The following is a 19,647-nucleotide window of genomic DNA, read 5'->3' on the forward strand; positions in this document are numbered from 1 at the left end:
AAACATCAAACACATCCACAACATTCCTGAATGAGGCCTAAATAAGATTTCGATATAATTGGCAAATATTTAATAAAGTAAATAAGAATACAAAAGAACTCAGATAATGTTAATCTGTGATTTTTTAAAGTCAGCACATGGCCAGTAGGAATCCTTATGTATGGGTTAGTGTTCATGTTTTATTAAAGATCGGTACCTATGGCTGAGATATTGAATGGAATAGTCAGGAAGTGGTCTGAGGATGCCAAAGAACATTAGGACCTTTCTTGTTCTGAACACAGTGTCTCTCTTAATGCAACTGGAGATTGCATTAACTTTTTTTTTTTTTTTTTTTTTTTTTAAGTAGGTTTGACATACTCTTAGCTCATACTGAGTTTGTGGTGGGACACTCAGGTCTTTTGTACATAACTTAATAATGCCTCTCCTTAATGCTGCACTTGTTCAGTTAGTTTTTTTGAACCCAAGTTTAAGTTAGTGATACCATGCCCTTGACACCTTCTTATGCACATATATCTATCCTTTTAGGAGTCCCTGTGCCAGAGGATTGTTGGATGCTAACAGTCAGTGATTGTAGGATTCTTACTATGCTTGCTAGAATTATTCCTTAAATGTTTGTGAATTCCTTCCACAGGGGATGCCGGAGAAAAGGGAGAGAAAGGATCACCTGGCCGGCCTGGGAGAGTTGGTCCTTCAGGAGAAAAAGGTAATAGATACCAGAAGGTCTAGTATCAGTACTATAGGTAGTAGGAAGAGGAAAAGGACAGTGGGAAGAATCAAAGCGGGAAGGCGAAAGAAAGGGAATGGAAGATGGCTTCTCACAGACTTGGATAACTGAACCATATATTGTTGTTTGTACAGTCAACATAGTAACATCTGACTCTTTGTGGCCTCAGTTGGGGTTTTCTTGGCCATTTTCTTCTCTAGCTCATTTTCAGATGAGGAATTGAAGTAAATAGGGTTAAATTACTTGCCCAATGGGGCAGTTGATGGTGCAGTGGATTCAGGAGGACCCGAGTTCAAATCTGGTCTCAGACTCTTAACACTTTCTAGCTGTGTGACCCTGGGCGAGTCACTTAACCCCAGCCTCAGGGGGAAAAAAAATACTTGCCCAATGTCACATAGCTAGAAAGTGTCTAAGGCTGGATTTGAACTCAGGTTTTTCTGACTCCAGGTCCAGCATTCTATTCACTGTGCCACATAGATGCCTAGAAAGGGATAAAGGGAAGGGGCTGTGTGCAGAGGAAGAAATATGGACTCAAATATTTACTAGCTATGTGATCCTGGGCAAGTGATTCAACTACCCTATTTGCCTCAGTTTCTTCATCCATAAAATGTGTGGAGAAGGAAAGAGCTAACAACTCCATTATTTTTACCACGAAAACCAAATGGGGTCATGAAAAGTCAGAAATAATTGAAATGATTGAATAACAATAAGAAAGACTATATTTCTAGTCTTTCCTGCTGAAACTTTCTTCCACTAAATTTATCCTACCTATCCCATTTTGCTTCTGTCTCCATTCCAGTTTCTGCCTTATCAACTACTTTTCTTAATAATGACAATCAGATAGTGATTTATTCAGGGTTTAATATGCTATCTGGCATCTCACTGATGCTTTGAAAATATAAAGTAATTTAAAAAATACTTTCCCTTATATGGAAATATAAGGAATTGCATTATGCAAATGCCTTTATGTTTGTATAGCAGTGCTTATTCAATACTTAAAAGTTCTGTGATTTTCATTGTTAAGGGTATTATCTCTAATGGCTCAGATTACAGTATTTTGAAATATTCATAATTTCTTGTGGCCAAAAAATTCCTTGCCTAGTGGTCAACCCCTCTGAAGATAAAGTCTGCATAGGTAGGCTTTATAAAACCACTGGAATTAGTGCAGATATTCACAAGAGGAAAGAGATCAAGATTTTACTGCCCCTGGTGCAGGTTTTTCTGTGGAAAGAAGATTTTGTGGGAAGAGCAACATTATGTATAAGTGGAATAGGATAATGTCATAGATATAAAGCTGGAAGGAAGGCACTTGAGAGGATATATAGCTCTTCCTTCATTTTATAGGTGAAGAAACTGAGGGAGCTTAAGGAAATGGTCCAATGTCAGACAGCTGCTTTGGTGATATTATCTGAGAGCTCCAAAAAGCCTCCATACTCACAGAATTTCAGATTTGGAAAGTAGATATCTAGTCTGATGTACATCTGAATAGGAATCTATTTTTTAAGTATAAGATTTCTAGTAAGTGGTTATCTAGTTTCCACTTGAAGGTAACATGGTACAGTGGGAAGATCATTGGCTGTAGAGTCAATGGAGATGGGTTTAGATCTTGCCTTTGATTCTTGAGACCTATATGACTTTATGCAAGATTCAACTTCTTTGGGCCTCAGTTTTCTTAATTGTAAAATGGGAGAATTGAACTCAGTGGCCTTTGATATCCTTCCTGTTCTAGAGCTTGATCCTATCATCTTTACTGAAGGGAAATCTATTATTTCTGGAGAAAACCCATTTTAACTTTAAATAGATCTGGGTATTTCTTAACAATGTCTATATTTGCCTTCCTAAAACTTTTAATTATTCATTCATGTATTATTTTTTTCCATTTTTTCTTTCATTCATTCATTCAGTAACCCTTTATGGAATATCAATTGTGTGTAGGATATTGCTCTAGGCAAAGGGAAAGTAAGAATTTTACCTAAATGGTCATTATTCCCATGGATCTTGCATTTATTAGGGAAATAAAATGCAAATAGATAACTATAATATACTATAGTGATTAGTCAGAGTATTAATAATAATTAATAATGATAATGATAGTTAACATCCATATAGAACTTACTATGTGTCAGATGGACAGCCAGTGGCACAGTGGACACAATTCTGGGTCTGAAGTCAGGAAGACTCCAGTTCTGAATTCAAATCTATCCTCAAACCCTTACTAGCTGCATGACGTTGGACAAGTCACTGGATCCTAGTTTGCCTCAGTTTCCTTATTTGTAAAATGAGATGGACAAGAAAATACCAAACCACTCCTCTATCTTTGCCAAGAAAACTCAATGGGGTCACAGAGAGTTGGACATGACTGAAAATGACTGAACTACAAAAATGTTATCTGGCACTGTTGTTGAACCCATTATACTTACTATTATAATTGATCCTTACAACAATCTGAAGAAATTATTATTATTATTATTATCCTTATATTAGAAAAGAGGAAACTGAGGTTAAGTGACTTGCCCAAAGTCACAGAGATAGTAAATGTCTGAGGTTAGATTTGAATTAAGGTCTTTTTAACATCAAGCCTAGTGCTCTACCTGCTATATCACTTAGCTATTCCAGCACCTCTACCTTCATTAACAGAGCTGACAAGGTGTTATATGAGATCACCAGGGTGAATCAGAGAAGAGTTCCTGGAGAAAGTGCAAAGAGGGAGGGAGAGAGAGCATTCATAGCATAGAATAGGAAATGGGAGAAGACTTGTGTTAGGAGTGAAGGGAGTTGGCAGAGTAATTGAATTTTGACTGAAGTATAGAGTATATAGGGGAAAATAATGAGACAAAATTGGGAAATAGGGTGATATCAGATTTTGGAAGATCATGACTATTGGTTTTGTACAGACTTTATTCAAAAGGCAATAGGGAGAGCCGAAAGATTTTTAGGTAAAGAAGTAACAAAAGCAGAAAGATTAATATAGTATGATATATAGGAGAAGAAAATAGAAAAAGTGAAATCAATAAGGAAGCTATTGCAATAATATAGGAAAGATTTAAAGTTCTGGCAGGATGAATGCTAAGGATGTGACAGATACATAGGGAACTTGCAGGAAGATTATTTGGAAAAAAAAGGAGAGGGAAAAGCTATAGATGATAGGAACAGGGAAGATTATGAGTTCAGTTTTGGTGATGCATTTAAAGAACTGGGGACATAGCAAATGGAGAAATCCATCAGAAGGATAAGCACTAAGAAAATGCCATTGGATTAACAGGTTAATGGTAACATTTGAGAATAGTTTCTATTAAATGGGAGTTGAGAGAGAAATTAGTTTTTAATGGGTTGAAGGAGTAAGTAGAAGATGAGGAAGCAAGAATAGAGTTAGAGACCATTTTCAAGGAGTTTGTCAGGGAAAGGAAGAAAAGAATGATAGTTCAAGTTTTTTTTTATTTGCTTATTTTTAGGTTGAGGGAAACCAAAACATATTTGTGGCTGAAAATAAAGGAGCCAGTAGAAAAGGAAAGACTGAAGATTCAAGAAAGGTAGAAATAATTGATACAGCAAGATCCTAGGAAAAGAAATTAGCCTAGAAAGAAGGTTCAGACTTGATGATGGATTCAAAGATAATAATAAAGGTAAAGAAAGATGGATAAAACATTGTGAGGTGAAAGGTAGGGAAGCAGCAATTTTGAGTGATTTTATAATCTATGAAAAGCCCTAGAAAGGTGACAGTGATAATAATAAAAGTTAATATTCATAGAACCCTCTTTAAAGTTTACAAAATATAACATTGTCTTACTTGATCCTCATAGCAACTCTGTGCTATAAGTTCTATTTTTATTGGTATTTTACAAATTAAGAAACTGAGGTAGCTAAAAGTTAAATGACTTGCTTATTGTTACACAGCTGTAAAGTGGCTGAGACTAAATTTGATGTCTTGTCTTCGTGACTGAAGTTCCAGCACTCCATCCATTGGACCACCTAGCTGCCTCTAAGGGATATGAAATTAAGAGACTGGAGGCAGGGAGAACAATTAGGAAGTCATTCTGATTGTATGTTTAAAGACCTAAATTGGAGATGGAAGCAGCACAAGTGGAGAGAAAGGAGCAGATATGTGAGCAAATTTATGGAGATGAAGTTGAAAATACTTGGCAATTGACTAGATGTGGAGGGTGAGGTTTCAAATCTGGGTAACTGAGGAAAGATGCTGGTTGCTATCTACCAATATAAGGAAATAGAGTGGAGGGGCAGATTTTAGGCAGGAAGATGTGGAGTACCATCTTGGACATATTGAGTTAGAGGTGCCTGCAGGACCTCCAGATGGAGATGTCTAGCAGGCAGCTGGAGATGCAGATAATACTTGTCTGATCTTCTTGACAGTTTTTTTTTTTTTTTTAAGGATTAAAATAAGATAATAGAGAGAGATGGAAAAACATTGAAAAGTTAAAAGTGTTATAAAGATACAAGGTGGTGGTGTTATATTATATATATATATATATGTAAACCTCACATTGGTGTGCTTTGCCTGATATACAGGTTGTTTCTCCATTTCCCCTGAAGAGCTATATCGTAGGATAACTTTGGGAAGCTATTTTTCTTCTATTCCAGATGGTTCTTGGATCATTTTCTTAATTTCATTTTGCTGAAAGTGGTTACAAAGCTGTGATCATAGAAGAACATAAAGTGAATCACAGACTATTAGAGCTCACTAGGACCTTGGAGATTATCTAATCTAATCTCCTCATTTTATAAATGGGGAAACTAAGATTAAGTGACTTGCCCGAGTAGACAGCAGAGTCAAAATTTGAACCCATTTCCTTAGATACCAAATCCATTATGCTTTCTATTAAATTATCCTGATTTGACCTTGATACTCTTGTTCTTTTTTAGTACTTATGTATTGTTAGATACATATGCTATACATAGTACTTATATATTATTTTAAAATATTTTGGGTTTTTTGTTACATGTAAAAATTTTTAACATTAGCTATAAAATTCTTTTTGAGTTCCAAATTCACTCCTTCCTTCCCTGCCCTTTCTCTCTCCCATTTCCAGTTTTCACAGCAGTTTTTGTCAAATACTGGATACTCTTGTTCTTGCTGGCTGAGTTATCTTAGCTGACAAGGAATAGCTTTGATAAAAAAAAAAAAAATTATGTAAACAGTAACGAATTATTAAAAGTTTCTGGGCAAAACAGTGACATGCACGTTAGGAAAACTGCAGCTGAGCTTTAAATACCTTTTATTTTGATTTGACACTCTCATTTAAGCTGCTTTGAACTCTATGTTCCAAGCACATTATAATAGATGATAACTAGAGTAAGAAAGGGACAGGATATGTCAGGGTTATCCTGATTGTGAAACAATAGAGTCATGTTATTGATTAAAGATTTTTTTCCCCAAAAGTCTTTGTTATCACAAATAATCACAATTATTAACACCTATCATTTTTTGGTGCTTTAAGATTTCTAGAATAATCTTTGTATTATCACTATTTTACAGATTATAAAATTGAGGCTCAGAGAAGCTGAGATATGTCTAAAGTCAGGTCCTATAATCTGTATGGATCAGAGCAAGAGAATAAATCTTTTGATCTCTGCACTTCTTTTTTCACATTTCTAGTTTTAAGAACATCTGATCAAAGATGACTTATTGTTATATATGACAGAATCTTAACATCACTATGAAGTAGGGTTAAAAATTCATATCCTGGCTATCTCAAAGTAGTTTTGAGAGTCCAGTCAGATAATATATGTATGAAAGTCCTTTGTAAACCAAATAATGCTATACAAATTCAGGGGTGATATTCCTTATTTCCTTCATCCAACCTTGTTCAGAACTTTTGGATAATTTAGTGAGAATCCTAAATCCATTTCTGATTTGGTGACTGATTAAAATAGGAATGACCGGGGCAAATTTTTATTAAGGAAAAAAAATTAATTTAAAAAAAAGAACTTTATCCCTCTGCACAATATAGGTTCATTAAAACTTTCCTTGAGTCAGTCAGTAACAAGCATTTATTAAGCAATTTCTATGTTCCAGGCATTGTGCTAAGGATATATAAAAAAAATACAAAAAGTCATCCCTATTTCCCTTGCTTTACTTAGCCATGGTGCTGACTGAATTTGCTACACACTATTTAGCCACTCTGCCTTGCCTTCTTCAGCTGGCCATGGTGCTGAAAAAAAAAAATGGCCTAACAAAATCAGGTGTCCTGATTATTAAGCCACTTTTTCTACCAGCATACATAAAATTTCTTTATGTCAGGTTGCACTGTGACATTGTCCTAATTAGCACTATAGTTTCATCTTTCCTGTTAACCAAGATTTGCAATGATTTTCTCTCTTGCTTGTTGAATAAATGAATAGTCTATAGCAGGGCAGCCCCACAAGCACAAAAGAGGAGTCACTCTCCTCCCCCACCCCCTTCCAACACTCATTTCTAAAGTATCATCTGCAGCTGGAGACTAAGTCTTGTCTCCTGAGTGAAGGATGCAAGCTCATAGGAAATGACTGTGAATTACTGTGAGTGCTGCTTTTCCAGGTTTCTAAGCCTCTGTATTTTCAGCAAAACCCCTGCTGGGTCCTCCACTTCATTTATGAAAGGGTAGCCAGCTGCATCGCCTTATTTCCTTCTCATAGCAAAACACCTGAGAGAGAAGTTCAGAAAGAAAAAAAATGCAAAACAAAAACCAAAATGCTTCCTCATCTGCCTCCTCTCTTTTTGTCTATCAGTGTTTGTGCAAGGGGGAAAGACAGACAACATTCCAGTTCTACTTCTAAGAGCAAAGCACCTGCTGAGTTCCAGGCCTTGCAGTTGAGCTAATTTAATTCTCTTCTTATTTTCTACAACACATCTCTAAGCAGATGGAAATTTTTGTATGGCATAAGTCCAGTCCTCCACTAAACCCACTCAGATAGAGGTGACCCTGGTTCTTGAAGGCTATGCCAGCAACTCAAGCTCTAGAAAGTCCTGCCAAGTTGGAAAGGCTTCAAGTGTGGGCTTGTTGACAGTGAGCATCTATAGTCTGAGGGACTAGCTTACCTAAATAAGAGAGAATCATTACCAGATTGACTGTAAAATTATGAATTTTTTTTTTGTCTGATGAACCTCTTGAAGATTGCCTACCAAATTAGAAATGGATTATCTATGTCAGAGGAAGGAGTAATATTTAAATGAATTAAAATATCCCATGGGATCATAAAGTAATATTACTTTCCTTATTTCCCCCACATGAAAACAAACAAACCCTGGCTCTGAGAAAAGGTACACTTGGTTAAAAATTAAAACAAAAGAAGTCAAATCTGATTTCCTTCATTCAGTCAATCTGCATTGATTAGGTGCTTATTCTGTGTCAGTATTATATAACTGGGGTAGGGGGAAAGGAACAGAATTTTAGAGGCATTAATTAATTAAGGCATTGCAGTCCTTCTGAAGTGGAGAAACAATAGAGCCTGCACCTAGTTCACTACAATTTGGGGGAGGGGAAGTTAGTAGAGAAATCTCAAGTACATAAGTACTTATATATACTAACTATTCTTTAACCCTTAAAGTATATCCTAACCAATCTTTAACTCTTAAAGTGCCTGGAGGCACTGAGAGATTAATAGTCAAGTTCAGTTTGTATCCAAAGTGAGATTTAAACTAAGACCTTATTGACTCTAGCTACTGTGCCAAGATTGTCTCTAGTAAAGCAAGAATGATTATTCAGAATAGGAAGTTACTAGATGATAGTTTGGGGTAATGCATCTTCCTCCATCCTCACTTGCTCTTCCTCTACTACTCTGTGGGGATTCCTCTGACACATCACTCTGTTGTCCAGAGGTATATTATGAGGAGACAAACCACCTCCAGTTTTGTCACAATTTGTGATAGTTGGAGTGGGAACAAAATTACCTAGTTACAGTTTTACGTTTATTTCAATTGAGCAAACATTTTCCTTAGGCATTTTGGTTTATATAAGAAAGAAGTGCCCCAGTATAAAGTTGCATTGAATAAACCTTACAAAGCCATAGTTTAGAGCAGAAAAGGAAGTTTTATGGAAACAAGGGGGAAAGGGAATCTTTGAAATTCTTATATTGCAATAAGAGTGAAATCTGTAGTGGTGGTGAGGGTGATATTGTGTTAACTTGACATAAAGGAACTTAAGGAACTTTGGGGTGGGAAAAGTTCTATATTCATGAGTAGGAGTCTTGAGTTTTCCCCACTGTCTCCTTTGTCCTCCATTTTTTTGAACTTCAGCCATTTTGCATCTTTGTCTTAACCTTTCTTTACTAGTTAAGGGCTTTTCTTTTGGGGGAGGTTATTGGAAGTATTGCTTTTCCTCAAAGCTCCAAGTGACCTCACTTTTAGAACTACGTTAAGAGGCTTCTAAATCCTGGTGCTCTCTCTCAAGGATTTCTTAAGTCTTCTTTACTTCCCATCTCCCAATAATTAACCTCTCATCTTTCAAGTTTAGAGGCAAAAGTAATTATAGTTTATGGAAGGTTTTCTCCCTTTTTTCCTCTCCTTTCCCTGAAGGTATGATTCCAGCACTTAAAATGATTTTAGGAGTGATCCATCTTTATTGTTTTATAGAGAAGGAAACTTTGGGCCTGACAGTAGAAACAACTTGCTTAAGGCCATACAGTAACGTTACTGGCAGAGACAGTTAACTTTTTTTTTTCCAGGATAGAAGGCTTTTTAAGGATAGGCTCTTTATGAGACTCTAAGTGTTAGAGAGGTCCTCTTCCATAGCTTATAGAACTACTGTTAAAAGGGATCTTAAGAACTAAAGTCCAATGCTTTCCACTTTATAGACAACCAAATTTAGATTCAGAGAAGTTAATCATACATATGACTCTAAAGCCACTACATTGAATTTTCATTCATACTAATTCTTTAACATAGGAGCAAACTATATTATTTTGAAAATACGAGGTTCTGGGAAGCAGATAGTTGCTATTTAAAAAATAAAAATAAAAATGATTATATTCTTATTACCCAAGTTGTATAGGCCCAATTTTATATCATTCATTTGGAAATTAAAAACATAATACCATGAATTGTTAGTATGGACAGTATAGAGGAAGGCAGTTGAAGGAACACCAGAAATGGAATCAGAAGACCTGAATTCAAAGTCTGATTTATTACTTACTACCTATGTGACCTCGGAAAAGACCTTGTCCCTCTCAGGGCCTTATTTTTTCCTTCTTTAAAATAAAGGTATGAGATTAAATGATCTAATGTCCTGTTAGCTCTAAATCTTATGACCATAGGCATTTAAAACATGTGAATATTGCATCAAAGAATTAAACATTTAGAGTCAGAAGGGACCTTAGAGGTTCGTCAGTTCAACCTCATCATTTTACAAATAAAGAACTGAACTTTAGAGAACTTAAGCGTATTCCCAGGATCACATAGCTCATAAGTGTCAGAGATAGGATTTGAATACAAGCCTTGCTGACGCCATGTGCAGAACACCTGTCTTCCAGGGTTGTTATGAGGATCAAATGATCAACTTGTTCTTTTTACAATGCCAGGCATATACCTATGATATGACATTTTATATCTAGATCATATATTCCACCTAAAGCTTATTTTAATGTATGGTATGAAATCTTGGTCTATACTCAATTTCTGCCAGACTGCTTTCCAGTTTCCTGGGAGGTTTTGTCAAACCCTGAGTCCTTACTTCAGTGGTTATGATATTTAGGTTTATTAAATACTATATTTGTTTGCTTCCATATATTGTTTTTCTAATCTGTTCCACTGATCAAATTTCATATATTTTTAGATAATACCAAGTTGTTTTGTTAATTAATGCTTTGTAGTGTAGTTTGAGATTTGGTACTGCTAAGGGAAAAGGGGTATTTTTAAAATAGAAACCTCTGTTATTTAATTTGATTCATCCATTTTGGTTTTTCCTTCTGTTGAGTTTCTGGAAAATCTGAGTCTTGATGAAAGCCTGGAGAAATATTGTTTCATTGCAATGATGTCCAATCCCAACATAATTGTTTATATAACAACTACTACCAAAACACCAACCCTTCAATCAATCCTTAGGGAGCAAAACAAAACTTACTTCTCTAAAAATAGATTTCTTTCTGTACCAAATGAAGTTTTCTCCCACTACTTTGGTATGAGATTGGCAATTCCATCTATATTTTCAGATTTGGGCACATCATAACATATTTAGAAGTCATTTCTTCTCTTCTTCCAGTTAGGGGAATTGATACAAATATCACAATGATGGCGTGCTTGTTTATGACAAATTCACACATTCTAGAAACACAATTTTCTTCATATTCTCATGAAATCTAGTGGATACAGATTGCATTATTTTCAATTAAAGATAGGGAAACAATCATAAGGGAATCAAATGATTTGCTCAAAGGTCACACAATTAGTACTATGACATCAGAACAAGAATCTAACTGGCCTGTCTCCTGGTTCAGAGCATGAATGTTTTATCTGGAAGGACTTTTAGGGATAACTCTGCTCAGGTTTTTAATTTTATGCTCAGAGGAAACTGAGGCCCAGAGACTAGAAGTAACTTGCTTATAATTACCTGGCTCCAAAATGGCAGAAGGGAAACCAGAACTTTGACCACAAAACTACACTGAGTCTTTTGTCATCTAATTATCATCTAATATGGGACTCAGAATGAGCAGAATTAAATGTATATAAAGAGGATATGATTCAACATAAGGAACCTTAGCTTTACAGTCAGAGGATCTTGGTCAAAATTCTATCTTGGCTTCTTATGGCTTGTGGGAGTGGGCAAATTATAGGAGTTCCCTGATCTTTGGTTTCTTCATCTGTAGAACAAAAGACAGGGATGAGAAGGCTTTTGAAGCCCTTTCCCACTCTTGATTTATAATCCCATTAGGGCAGATTACTGAAATGGATCTTCATATAAATACCATTATTGATTTTAGAGTTGGAATTATAAGAGATAAGTGCCTTACAAAGAATTTTTATTTTAAATTCTTCAAGAGTAAGTGTATAAGCTAGTAGGCACACCCTTGAAGAGAAAAAGCAGTCTTATTTCCTGTTCCAAAATGCAATTCCCTCTCCTGGTCTCCATTAACCTGGTACTTAAGAGGTTACAACCTATCCAGAATGCCTAATTCCCCTTGAGTCCCCACCCCTAATTATTTCTCCTGTTGGCATTCAAATTATTTGGACATAGTTTAGTTCCTCCCCAGATTTCCCATGGATTGGGTACTACAGAGGTTACAGCTTATCTAGAACACCTAATTCTTTTACTTGAGTGAATTCCTTACAATTTTCACAGAATGGGAATGGGAAATACTAAGACCCAAAGCTTCATTTTGTTTATAAAGGTTAAGTAATCAGTCTGAGGTCCTACAGTTGAGTTGCAGAGATAGGATACAGGTATCCTAGGTCTCAGCCCAGTGATGAGACACTAGTTGAGCGTTACTCATCTGGAAGTAAACTGAGTCAGAATCATGAAGATGGCAATAGCAGACAAAAATGCTAAAAGGCCAAATCAGGGTTAGGGTTCCTTAAATTTAAGTGTTCAAAGTGGTAGAAATGATAGTCATTGGTGCTCTCCTGCTGTGCCTTGGTTGGACCACTTCAAGAAGTATTATGTCCAATTCTGGAGGCTGTTTATTAGGAAGGATAAAGACAAGTTGGAAAGTATCCATAAAAGGTTAATCTTGATATTGATGGTGTTACAGGCCATGCTAGGAAAGGATTGATTGAAAGAACTAGAGAGGCTTAGTATGATAGGAGAAGATTTAGAGGGAATATGATATTTTATTTTATTTTAAAAAAATAATAGTATTTTATTTTTTTTCCCAATTACCACATAAAGAGAATTTTCAACTTTTTTTTTTTTTTTTTTTTTTTTTTGGTGAGGCAATTGGGGTTAAGTGACTTGCTCAAAGTCATATAACTAGTAAGTGTCAACTTATCTGATACCAGATTTGCTAGATTTGAGGTTTTCCTGACTCCAAGGCTGGTGCCCTATCCACTATGCCACCTAACTGCCCTCATTCATTTTCTGAAAAATTTTTAGTTCCAAATTTTTTTCTCTCCCTCACTTTTCCTCTCTCCAACATGGCAAGAAATCTGATATAGGTTATATATATTCAGTCTTAAAAATATATTTATACCTTAAGTCATGTTGTTAAAGAAGAAACAAAACAAAATAATATGCTTCAATCTGCATTCAGATTCCATCATTTCTTTCTCTGGAAGTGGATTGCATTTTTCCACATGTGTCTTTTGGAATGGTCTTGAATCATTGTATTGCTGAGAAGAGCAAAGCCTTTCACAGTTGATCATTGTACAATATTGTTGTATTGTGTTCTGGTTCTGCTCACTTCATTCAGTATCAGTTCAGGTAAATATGACAGCTTTCTTAAGATATTTTAAGGGGTATGTCAGAGGAATTAAGGAGTCACAGTCAGACGTGATTGAAGTGGCTGAATCTCATCACTACACATGGAATTATTAGACCTGTTCTGTTTGGTTCTGGAGGCAAGAACTAAGAATATTAAATGGAAGCTGTAAATAGTCAAAGTTTAATGTAAGGTCTAGAGTCGGGAAAACTTGAATTCAAATACAGCCTCAGATGTTTACTAGCTGTGTGACCTTAGACAAGTCACTTAATTCCTGTTTGCCTCAGTTTCTCCACATGTAAAGTGAGGATAATAATAGCATCTACCTCCCAGAGTTGTGGTGAGGATCAAATGAGATAAGAATTGGAAATTGCTTAGCCCAGGGCCTGGCATGTAGAAAACACTATATAAATTCCTGCTATTATTATTATAAATAGTAATATTATTATTACAAAAGATGATAGACAATAGGATCTCTTATGAGCTTTTCCAGGGCAAGATATGCCTGAGAAGCGTCTAAATAGGGTCCAATTCACAGGAGCATAGGATTTAGAGTTTAGAAGAAATTGCAAGTACTATTTGATATCATCTTATTTTACAGATTAGGAAACTAAGAATTATTTCTTGGGCTTTGAGATCACTGAAACTCATTCTCTGCAATAATTAGTGCCAGCCTTAGTTTGTTGGCATTACTCACAAGCCATTTCTGGATCCATTTTATCCCAGAGGACACTAGGTCACAAGCTATTTATTTACATTTTAAGCTATAAAAATTATAGGCTATTTCATTTTAAAAAATAATTCCTTGAAAGGAATTCCTAAGAACTAAGAAAATCTCAGGAGGCTAAGACTTCTCATGTTATCCCCAGCAATCACTTGATAGCTCTGAGCTCCAGTGCTACTATTATGCAATAATCATAATAATACATGTTTCCATGGTGCTACAAGTTTACACTTACTAGCTATGTGACTAGGTATATCATCCAAACCTCTGATAGAGATATTGGAGGCAGCTAGATGGCACAGAGCACCAGCCCTGAAGTCAGAAGAACCTGAGTTCAAATCTGGTCTCAGACACTTAATTCTTCCTAACTGTGTGACCCTGGGCAAGTCACTTAATCCCAATTACCAAAGCAAAAAAAAAAAAAAAACCAAAACAACAAAAAAACCTCCAACAAAAAACCAAAAACAAACCTAAAGATATTATCTTCCTCACAAGATTATTGTGAGGACTGATGACATAATAATCATAAAATGTTTATTTAGTACAATGTCTGACATATGCTAGGTGCTAAGACCCTATTACCTTTCTCTTTCCTTTGCAGTCTTACATTTTACTTTGCTTCATGTATTCTACAATTCTTTCTGTTCCTTGTATACTCTTTCAAATTTATCCATTTTCACTAACTGTCCCTCATGCCTAGAATACTTTCCCTTTCTATCTCTGTTTCCTGGCTTTCTTAAAGTTTTAACTAAAATTTTAGCTTCTGCAAGAAACCTTTCCAGGTTCCCCTTGCTTTCTTTTTGAGATTCATATTGTATGTAGCTTGTTTGTACGTAGTTGTTTGCTTACTGCCTCCTTAATTAAATTGTGAATTCCCAGTGCTTAGCATAGTTTCTAACACCAGTTAACACTTGAAGGCTTCTCCTCCTCCTTCGTTTTCTTCTTCCCCTCTTCCTCATTTTCTCCTTCTTTCTCTCCCTTTTCCTCTCCCTTTTTTCTCACTTTCTCTCTCTTTTGGCTTTTTTCCTCTTCCTCTTTCTCCAATTTCTCTTTTTCCTCTTTCTTTTTTCTCCTCTTTTTCTTCTTCTTCCTTCCCCCTTTTCTTCACTTCCCCTTCTTCCTCCTCCTTTTCCTTAGCAGACCCATAAACTTAAAACTCAAATGTTCTGACCCCAAGACCAGCCATTATTTTACTACAACACTGAGACTCTATTCTCCTTTTATCTCAATTAATGTAAAATTCATCTCAAGTGTATATTGCTTTAAAAGGGGCTTTTGCAAACATTTTCTCAGTTGAAGTTCACAATAGCTTTGTGAGGTCATCAGTATGGTCACTTATTACTGTTTTAAATGTGAAGAAACAGGCTCAGAGAATTAAGGTGACTTGCTTAGGGATATAATTAATAAATTATAGGACTGGGATGTGAAAGGTATGCTGCATGGTTATTGTGTTTGAAACACTTGTTTTTTGCTGAAAAATTTGTCACCGACTTGACAGATTCACCAGTGTGTGGATAGATGTGTTTTCAGACAGTTGTGGACAATCACATGCATGTGTTTTCTAATGGGATTAGACATAATCACAGATATCTGATGCTTAGCAAACAATTCTCTTTTCTACTAGAGACTGCCCACAGTAGGGAATGATTATTATTCCAGTTGATGATGTGCAAAACACATCAAAGATGAAACCAAGGAGCTTATTTCCACTGGGAAAGGCCAAATTGGGATTTGGGGTTGGATTCAGAAGCAGAGCCAACTGTTTCTGAAGAGTATGTTCTCTACTTAGAGCTCTTCAAGAAAGCCACTTGAGACAAGGCAGCTCTCCACCTCAGGCTCTCAGTAGAAGAAAATGAATTCATTTCAGGGCTTCCCACTTATTTTGTGACAATTCCTACTAGTAATTTCACTTTCTATAGTGCTTAAAGATTGATAAACCTGTGTTCCTCCAACAGTGATACCAGATAGGAAGTACAAATATGTAGTAGTAATAATTAGTAATAATAATACCAAATGCTAACATTTATTTAGTACTTTATGGTTTGCTAACCTCATTACATGTATTACCTCATCTTCTTAGCATCCCTGTGAGGAGGATGTATGTGTTATTATTAGTCTCATTTCACAGATGAGACTGAAATAGGTTATGTTATTTTCTCAGGGTCACGAAGCCAGTGAGTGAATGAGGAAAGATTTGAACTTGAGTCTTTTGGCTCCAAATCCAGCATTCCATCTCATATGCCAATTATTCTTTTCATTTTACTTTTTAGTAAAATTTAGTTTCCTAAATTAGGAAACTGAGAAGCTCCTTTTAATTTCTTAACAATTCCTTCCTTACTTCACAGAGTTGTGACAGTCAAATGGTAGAGATAATGTATGTAAAGGACAATGTAAACCAGTGTTTTGCCACTGAAAGCACTGTATATTGACTGTGATTATTATAGAATCATGGCTTTAAAACTACTCCAGCTTGCTCATTTCTCAAATAAGGAATCCAGAACTCAGAGAAATGAACTAAGTTTTCCATAGCTATTACATTTCAGGGGTAAGATTTGAATTGAGGTCTTCTTGAATCTAGGCCCAGCCCTCTATTCACTGTGCCACCAAGTTGCCCTTATAAACTATATAGAACTGTGTAAATGTTAGCTATAATTATTATAGTATTATAGCTTTAAATCTATAATAGAGACCAGAGGTCATCTAGTCTAGCTTGTTCAATTCTCAAATAAGAAATCTGAGTAGAGAAATAAATTAAGAGATCCCATGTTATTTTTTAATAAAGCTTTTTATTTTCAAAACACGTTTTGATATCTTTTAACTTTTTCAATATTCACCCTTGCAAACTTTGTGTTCCAAATTTTTTTTCCTTTTCTTTCCCCACTCCCTCTCCTAAATGGCAAGTAATCCAACATATGTTAAACATGTGCAATTCTTTTGTACATATTTCTACAAGTATCAAGCTGCACAAGATTAAAAAAGAAAAAAAATGAGAAAGAAAACAAAACACAAGCAAACAATAACAACAAAAAAAATTGAAAATACTATGGTGTGATCCATACTTAGTCCCCATAGTCTTCTCTTGGTGCAGATGGCTCTTTCCATCATAAGACCACTACAACTGGCCTGAATCACGTTGAAAAGAGTCAAGGTCCAGAGTTATTACATTTCAGGAGTAATATTTGAACCTAGATTTTCCTGGCTCTAAGCCAGCATTCTGTCCACTATGGTTTGCAACCTCTCATTAGTCTTTTGCAAATGATGCTTTCCTACTACCAGTTGATCACAGCAACATCATTACATCCTTATCCTTTCTGACTTTCTGACTCCTGGAAATAATATTATCCCTAATGGGAGAGACTGAAGCTATGGAGGATATCTGTGATGGTAGAAAAGCTTGAGAGAGGTAGTGTAGTATAGTGGTTGGCTTCAGAATCAAGATCTGAGTTCAAGTTCCTCTTCTGGAATTTAGCAGGCAGTACCTAAATCTCCCGGGAAGCTCTATAAGACTAGAAATTGCAGAACAGATGCTAACACATATTGATAAAGGGAATTTCCTCATCAAGAGCTCGTAGGTCTTGTTTAAAAAAAAAATGGCCTTGGAAATAATTGGTTCAACCAGGTTGCAGGAACTTTCTAGGAGAAAAAATTGCTCTTTGGGTAGAAATGTTCATGTGTTTTTGAAGCCAAAGATTCTAAGAAGGAGGACTGAAAATGTACATTTTCTTTCTCTTACTTAACAGGTCCTCTTTCTCCTTCCAACTCCAAATGGGACAAAGCAACCAAAGAAAGCACATAATGTGCCCTCATTGCATATTTCTACTAGGAGATTTGAAAATTCACTAGACACAATTACTTCCATTCTGGCCCTTTAAGTTTTAAAGCACTGTGGCTCTGACACCCTAGAGTGCAGTGAGCTAATCTAATATCACTATTCTCACATTCCATTACATTAATGAGAAGTAGAGAAAGCCTTACATTTGTCCTCTAGACACACACAAGGAGCTTGAGTAACTCACAGCAGGAATGTAATTCTTATTAATTTTAATGAAGATATCATACAGCCCTTTAAAGTGGAGATGGGGCAAAAAGAGGCACTTGGAAATCAGCTTCCTCAGCAATTCTTAATGAAGATTTATCATGTGCCCATTATAAACCCCAGAAATCCTGCCACTGAGTTCCCAATGACCTGTCTGCTTCCAGGTTCAGGGGTATCCCAGGTTTCCTGCACTATAAGAACATGGGGTGGTTCCCACTTTCATCTCTATTGCATTTCACAGGACAGTGAGTCTAGAAAGTCAGTAAGGCACTTTTAGAAAGACATGTCTATAAAAGTCCTTTTTAAGCCTAGTTCTTTATTCCTCATGCAGTGCTGGCTGAAAACAGCCAGCTTCTTATTCTAATAAAGGCTGCAGAGCAGCAGGAAGGAGTTGGGTGCTCATTTGTTTGTCTCATTATTTCCAAAAAGCAATCCATCCTCAGATTGTTACTTCTTCTTGCCAGTCATTTGAACTCTACCCTGTGCAGTCAGAGACCTGCTCAATTTGCCAGCTAGAGGCCACAAGGCCAGAATGAATGGATTCACTATCAGTAGAGAATCCTAAATACTAAGCCTGCTTTTTTCCATACTGAGAATCAAACCTGAGAAACTGAGGTCCCCACTGCTTGATCAATGCCTGGAGGAAGGAAGCTAAACTTGGCTTGGCTGAAAACACTTGACCTACAGGACCAGTTTCTGAAATCAGCCTGATTGAATATCATGCTTTGTCAGACTAGATCTCTTAATTTGTGGAGGGAATTCATGAACTCAGGGCAAGGTGGATATGACAGATCTCCAAGTTATTGTCACTACCCATTGGATCCTACTCCGCTAAATATGTCAAAATTGCCATTGTCTCCATCCATAACATCCACTGGAAGTCTTTACTGTTAGCAAAGTTCCTCATCCCATTCACTGCTATACTTTAGCAATCTCAAGCATTCAGAGATTAAAATGAAGGCATTGTTACTTTGTTTTGGCAGAGGAGAATACTAGGAGAGGTTATATGACTTACTCATATGTGTCTGAAATGGGATTTGAACTTATTTCTTCCAAAATTCAAGTCTAGCACTCCAAACTGTTGGCTATGCATGGCCTATATCCAGTTGTCCATGGTCTTCATTATCCTTGTATCAAAATCTCCTTTTGAGATGGGTCAGGGAAAAAAAAAGCTTTGAATGTAAAATATCTCAGGAAGAGCTTTCCATTGGGAATCAGAAGAGACATGAATTCAAATCTCACTTCTGATACTAGCTCTGTATCTGTGGGTCAGTAATTTAACTTCTCTAAGAATCCTCTATAAATTGTGGATAATAATAACTAGAGAATGTGTTATTGTAAAGGTTGAATTTAAGTATCTCCTAAACCTTTAATCATTATATAAATGTCAACAAGACTCAAAATGATCTGGAAAAGGAAATGGCAAACCACTCTGTTATCATATATGATCTGACATTCAGTACTTCAGTCCTTTTTTCAGAAAGATAGCTAAGGAAACTGATGCAACAAAAAATCATAAGATTATAAGATCAAAGTTTTAAAGCTGGCAAAGGCTTCAGAATTATCTAGTCCAACTTTCTCATTTTATAGATAAGAACACTGAGATCTAGAAAGTGTCAAAGGTTACATAGGTGGAAGGTAGCAGATTTTCACCCACAATCTTGTCTTACAAGTAACTATTTTACAGGGAAAGAATTTGCAATCTAATCATGGTATTAAAAAAATGGACACCGTCTATAACATGTTGAAATAGTACCATGAATATTGTGGTTTCTAAAAAAGAATAAATCCATCTTCAGTTCAGGATGTACCTTTGATTTC

At 35.9% G+C, this 19,647-nt stretch overlaps 1 protein-coding gene across 3 annotated transcripts in view; it reads left to right on the plus strand.

Moving 5' to 3' along the window:
• The window catches only part of COLEC11 (collectin subfamily member 11), a 65,990-nt gene that overhangs the window by 19,487 nt on the left and 26,856 nt on the right, over positions 1-19,647 (plus strand). For all 3 annotated transcript variants that reach the window (XM_074288056.1, XM_074288058.1, XM_074288057.1), the window contains exon 3: positions 632-703. In XM_074288056.1, coding sequence (XP_074144157.1) covers positions 632-703 — 72 coding nt within the window. The remainder of the gene's footprint in view (positions 1-631; positions 704-19,647) is intronic.

This window comes from Sminthopsis crassicaudata, chromosome 2 (assembly GCF_048593235.1).
Source record: "Sminthopsis crassicaudata isolate SCR6 chromosome 2, ASM4859323v1, whole genome shotgun sequence".
In the NCBI taxonomy this organism is placed as follows: Eukaryota; Metazoa; Chordata; class Mammalia; order Dasyuromorphia; family Dasyuridae; genus Sminthopsis; species Sminthopsis crassicaudata.